Genomic DNA, 5,236 nt, shown 5'->3' with positions numbered 1-5,236 from the left:
TTATCAGGTTCATATACTGTATAAGGTTCAATTATCAGGTTCATATACTGTATAAGGATCAATTATCAGTTCATATACTGTATAAGGATCAATTATCTGGTTCATATACTGTATAAGGATCAATTATCAGGTTCATATACTGTATAAGGTTCAATTATCAGGTTCATCTACTGTATAAGGATCAATTATCAGGTTTATATACTGTATAAGGTTCAATTATCAGGTTCATATACTGTATAAGGATCAATTATCTGGTTCATATACTGTATAAGGATCAATTATCTGGTTCATATACTGTATAAGGATCAATTATCAGGTTCATATACTGTATAAGGTTCAATTATCAGGTTCATATACTGTATAAGGTTCAATTATCAGGTTCATATACTGTATAAAGTTCAATTATCAGGTTCATATACTGTATAAGGTTCAATTATCAGGTCTATATATACTCGTATAAGGTTCAATTATCAGGTCTATATACCGTATAAGGTTCAATTATCAGGTTCATATACCGTATAAAAGTTCAATTATCAGGTTCATATACTGTATAAGGTTCAATTATCAGGTCTATATACTGTATAAGGTCTAATTATCAGGTTCATATACCGTATAAGGTCTACCATTGTGTCTATATACTATATAGGTCTCAATTATCGTGTCTCATATACTGTATAAGGTTCAATTATCAGGTTCATATACTGTATAAGGTTCAATTATCAGTTCATATACTGTATAAGGTTCAATTATCAGGTTCATATACTGTATAAGGTTCAATTATCAGTTCATATACTGTATAAGGTTCAATTATCAGGTTCATATACTGTATAAGGTTCAATTATCAGGTTCATATACTGTATAAGGTTCAATTATCAGTTCATATACTGTATAAGGTTCAATTATCAGGTTCATATACTGTATAAGGTTCAATTATCAGGTTCATATACTGTATAAGGTTCAATTATCAGGTTCATATACTGTATAAGGTTCAATTATCAGGTTCGTATACTGTATAAGGTTCAATTATCAGGTTCAAATATTGAGAACAGTAATTAGGTTCATATATAACTAATAGGTAATAAATATGTTCAGATACGAGGTTTAAAGACCAGGTTCAATTATTGGTTTACAGGTAATAAATAAAAAAGTATTGAAAAAATATGTGTAGCTTTATTCCCTTGTGAGGTCAGTTTATATATATACATTATATATACACATTTTAAATACTCTTCAATCGTCCAATGTACATTTAGTAAAAACTTGACAAAATGTACAGAAAAAAAAATAAATAAAAATTAAACCAGTACATTTGAGACGTGTTCTCTGCCGTGGGCGACCAACCTAGAGTGTTCACTACACAATGGTACATCAACACAAACAGCAGTACAAAGCGTTATTATTATTATTACACACATACTGTCCGCCACACTTCATAAGCTTCTCTTTTGGTAGTAATGATAGTAACTACGACCTTGTGTGTATTAATAACAGTCGTAGTTAGTCGTGATAGTAACTACGACCTGTGTGTATTAATAAGTCATAGTCGTGATAATAACTACGACATTATGTGTATTAATAAGTCGTAGTTAGTCGTGATAGTAACTACGACCTTGTGTACAAATAACAGTCGTAGTTAGTCGTGATAGTAACTACGACCTTGTGTGTATTAATAACAGTCGTAGTTAGTCGTGATAGTAACTACGACCTTGTGTGTATTAATAACAGTCGTAGTTAGTCGTGATAGTAACTACGACCTTGTGTGTATTAATAACAGTCGTAATTAGTCGTGATAGTAACTACGACCTGTGTGTATTAATAAGTCATAGTCGTGATAATTGCTACGACCTGTGTGTATTAATAACAGTCATAGTTAGTCGTGATAGTAACTACGACCTTGTGTGTATTAATAAGTCGTAGTTAGTCGTGATAGTAACTACGACCTTGTGTGTATTAATAACAGTCGTAATTAGTCGTGATAGTAACTACGACCTGTGTGTATTAATAAGTCATAGTCGTGATAATAACTACGACATTATGTGTATTAATAACAGTCGTAGTTAGTAATGAGAACAACAATATGATACCTACATATTTAAAAGTAACGTAGATAACCGTAGTTGTTGGGACAGGTCTACAGTGCGGCTCATGAGGACAGCCTCTACACCTACAGTACACAGCTTCAGTATCTGGCCATCAACTATTTTACACAAACACCAAGTAAACTGTTTTTCCCAAATTAAATGGATACTGGTCACAGAGACGGGCCGGGCCATCACAACTAATTAACTGTATTTGAAAAAGAAAATTGACAATACAAATATCATAAATTGGTGTGGTAGAACAACTGAACATAGGAACACTGGGGGATACATACAAGGGAGAGTGTGAACAGTGAGTTGACTGGTGGTGACTGACACAGGTCGTAGACTGACCACCTTAAGACAGTTTCATGTTACTCACAAATGTCAAAAATACAAAATTCTAATAGAAATCAACCGAATAAAAACATTCTTGGTCACAAACAACTGAAAAATGTCATTTTTTTTCTACAGAAGTTAAGGTTAAGAATTTGAAACTGTCCCATCCAGGTGGTGTGGAGCATCCAGGTGGTGTGGAGTATTCAGGTGGTGTGGAGTATCCAGGTGGTGTGGAGTATCCAGGTGGTGTGAAGTATCCAGGTGGTGTGGAGTATCCAGGTGGTGTGGAGTATCCAGGTGGTGTGGAGTATCCAGGTGGTGTGGAACAGACAGCAGGTGACCACCTGAAGGGCGCCACCAGCCACCTTACACAGCGACCTCTTCCTCACGGGGCGCCACTGCCAACAGACCACGTGACTGACTTGGTGACGTCAGTACTAAGCTGCTGTACACCTGCCACTGTGTTCAACACACACACCGTTCACATGGAAGGCTGCTGTACACCTGCCACACACACTGTTTCACTTATCACATGGAAGGCTGCTGTACACCTGCCAAACGCACTGTTCACTGCTCACACGGAAGGCTGTTGCACACCTGCCACACACACACTATTCACTGCTCACATGGAAGGCTGCTGTACACCTGCCACACACACTGTTCACTGCTCACACGGAAGGCTGCTGTACACCTGCCACACGCACTGTTCACTGCTCACACGGAAGGCACTACAAATAACCCACTTTGTACCACATACCACAACTTACAGCGTATAAAAATCATTTATTTTAACAATAAATAAATAACACATTTGCAAGAAAATCTAAATTAAAACATCTTTGGATGTGTTGAGGACTAACGAAGTGAGGCGACACTTCTTCAGCGAGACAGAAAACTTTCAACACGTGGTAGAGAAAGACGGAAACTTTTCACAGTGGAAGGCGAACAAAAATAATACTATTAATTGTAATATAAAGTCGTTTTTGGCCTCACTAGCACAAGTTTACTTTATTAAACGTTTTTCTATGACACCTTGGCACTACTACACTTGCGTGGCGATGTAGTTGTCGTCGTCATAGTGTTCCTCTATGACGAAGACGCTGGAGGGGGTGGTGCAGGTGGAGGGGGAGCAGGTGGAGGTTAGCGTGTTGGTGGAAGTGTGTATGTCACAGCTCCCACTAACCCCGCCTCTCTTCATGTACACATCGCTGTAAACAAAAAACAAACATTATTACTCATAAGTTCCAGCCACTTACAATAACACCTGCGACAAGTATTCAACTACAATAACTGCCGTATCACCCCATTATTGTTCACTGGTAGTTAGTAAAGAGTGGCTTACCTGTGACTATGGGTGCGGGGCAGGTGTGTCTCAGGCAACACCTTGCAGGGCGCGTTGAACTCTGAGGTCGGCGTCCCGCGGCAGGTGAGGGCGTCCAGGTCCTTCTCCAAGCGATCTGCCAGGGAGAGTCTCGAGACGTCCGTGTTGAGGGTCTTGGTGCTCCTGGTGGGGACGATGCTGTACGTGTTCTCCACTACCATGTTCTTGTAATCGGTCTCCTGGTGGTGGTGGGGCTGGTGGTGCCCCTGAGACTGGGTGTTGAGAGGCTTGGCTGGGTAGTCTAATGAATTGAAGATCATGTGGTCCTCCAGACACTTGTTGTTGACGGCATTCACAGCATTGTGCACCATGTTCTGTTCATTCTGGCGCCGAGCTTCTTCATCCTGGCGGGCGCGATCACACCTCCGCTTGCGCTTCATGCACACGATGGCTAACACGGACACCACCACCAGCACCGGCACGGCTGTGCTGAACACCACTATGAGCACCACCTGGGCCGGGGACATCGGCTCCACAACCTTGTCTGTGTGTGGAGAAGTCTTGGAGGTGACGATGGAGCAGCGAGGTCCTCCCACACCGCGAGGGCACGAGCACCTGTATCCCACGGCCAGTTCCAGCGCCTCCACACAGTGGCCACCATTGTTGCAGGGAGACGAGGCACAGGGCGAGGGCGGCACCGGCACACTGTCAGTACACTGTCGGCCGCCCCAGCCTGGCTTACACTGACACTGGAAATCATTGACACGATCGACACAAGTACCGCCATTAGCACAAGGTTGAGTGCGACAGTCGTCCACATTGGTCTGGCAGAGCGTCCCCAGGAAGCCCGGCACACACCGACACACGTAGGAGTCAACACCGTCCACACAGGTGCCACCGTTAAGACAAGGTCGGTGAGCACAGTCGTCTATGTCAGTCTGGCAACGAGTGCCGCTGTAGCCTACGGGACACACGCACTGGTAGCTGTCGTGCTCGTCCACACAAGAACCACCGTTGAGACAGGGGTCTGAGGCACACTCGTTGACGGGTCGTTCACAGTTGGTGCCCTCGAAGCCCGCGTGGCATAGGCACTGGTAGCCCGTGGGAGTGTCGGAGCAGGTGGCACCGTGCATACAGGGTCGGTCAGCACAAGACTGGCCCGAGATCTCACAGTACTGGCCAGTGTAGCCAGACGGACACTGGCAGACAAAGTTGTCATCTCCAGTGTCGAGACAAGTGCCACCATTACGACACGGGGTGGTGGCACACGTGTCGTTGATTATCTCACAGTTAGTGCCAGAGAAGCCAGGTGGGCACTGGCACGAGTATGATCCGGGCGCCGTATTTAGACATGTAGCGCCGTTCTTACAGGGACGATGGTTGGTGCAGAAGTTAAGGTCCTGGTTGCAGAAGAGGCCGCCCCAGCCCTCGTCACAGGCGCACTGCCAAGGTTTCTCACACGACCCGTGAAGACAGCCAGGGTACTTCTCGCATTGGT

General features: G+C 43.4%; 1 protein-coding gene across 2 annotated transcripts in view; it reads right to left on the bottom strand.

Moving 5' to 3' along the window:
- Positions 1-1,150: 1,150 nt before the first annotated feature.
- Positions 1,151-5,236, bottom strand: part of LOC121857065 (delta-like protein B) — a 16,766-nt gene continuing 12,680 nt past the window's right edge. Inside the window, exons 6-8 of one of the 2 annotated variants that reach the window (XR_006087102.1) lie at positions 3,760-5,236; positions 2,032-3,625; positions 1,151-1,989 (exon numbers count right to left, since the gene is read on the bottom strand). The exon at positions 3,760-5,236 is cut by the window's right edge and continues 32 nt beyond it. Coding sequence is in view for 1 of the 2 variants with exons in the window: in XM_042352921.1 (XP_042208855.1) it covers positions 3,460-3,625; positions 3,760-5,236 (1,643 nt within the window). In the remaining variant the exon portion in view is untranslated. Of the gene's footprint in view, positions 3,626-3,759 lie in introns of both variants that reach the window. The other variant, XM_042352921.1, reaches the window with a different exon arrangement.

This window comes from Homarus americanus, unplaced genomic scaffold (genome assembly GCF_018991925.1).
Source record: "Homarus americanus isolate GMGI-L3 unplaced genomic scaffold, GMGI_Hamer_2.0 scaffold49213, whole genome shotgun sequence".
Classification (NCBI taxonomy): Eukaryota; Metazoa; Arthropoda; class Malacostraca; order Decapoda; family Nephropidae; genus Homarus; species Homarus americanus.
Note: the sequence above shows the minus strand (reverse complement) of the source record. Positions and strands in the feature narration are given on the sequence as shown.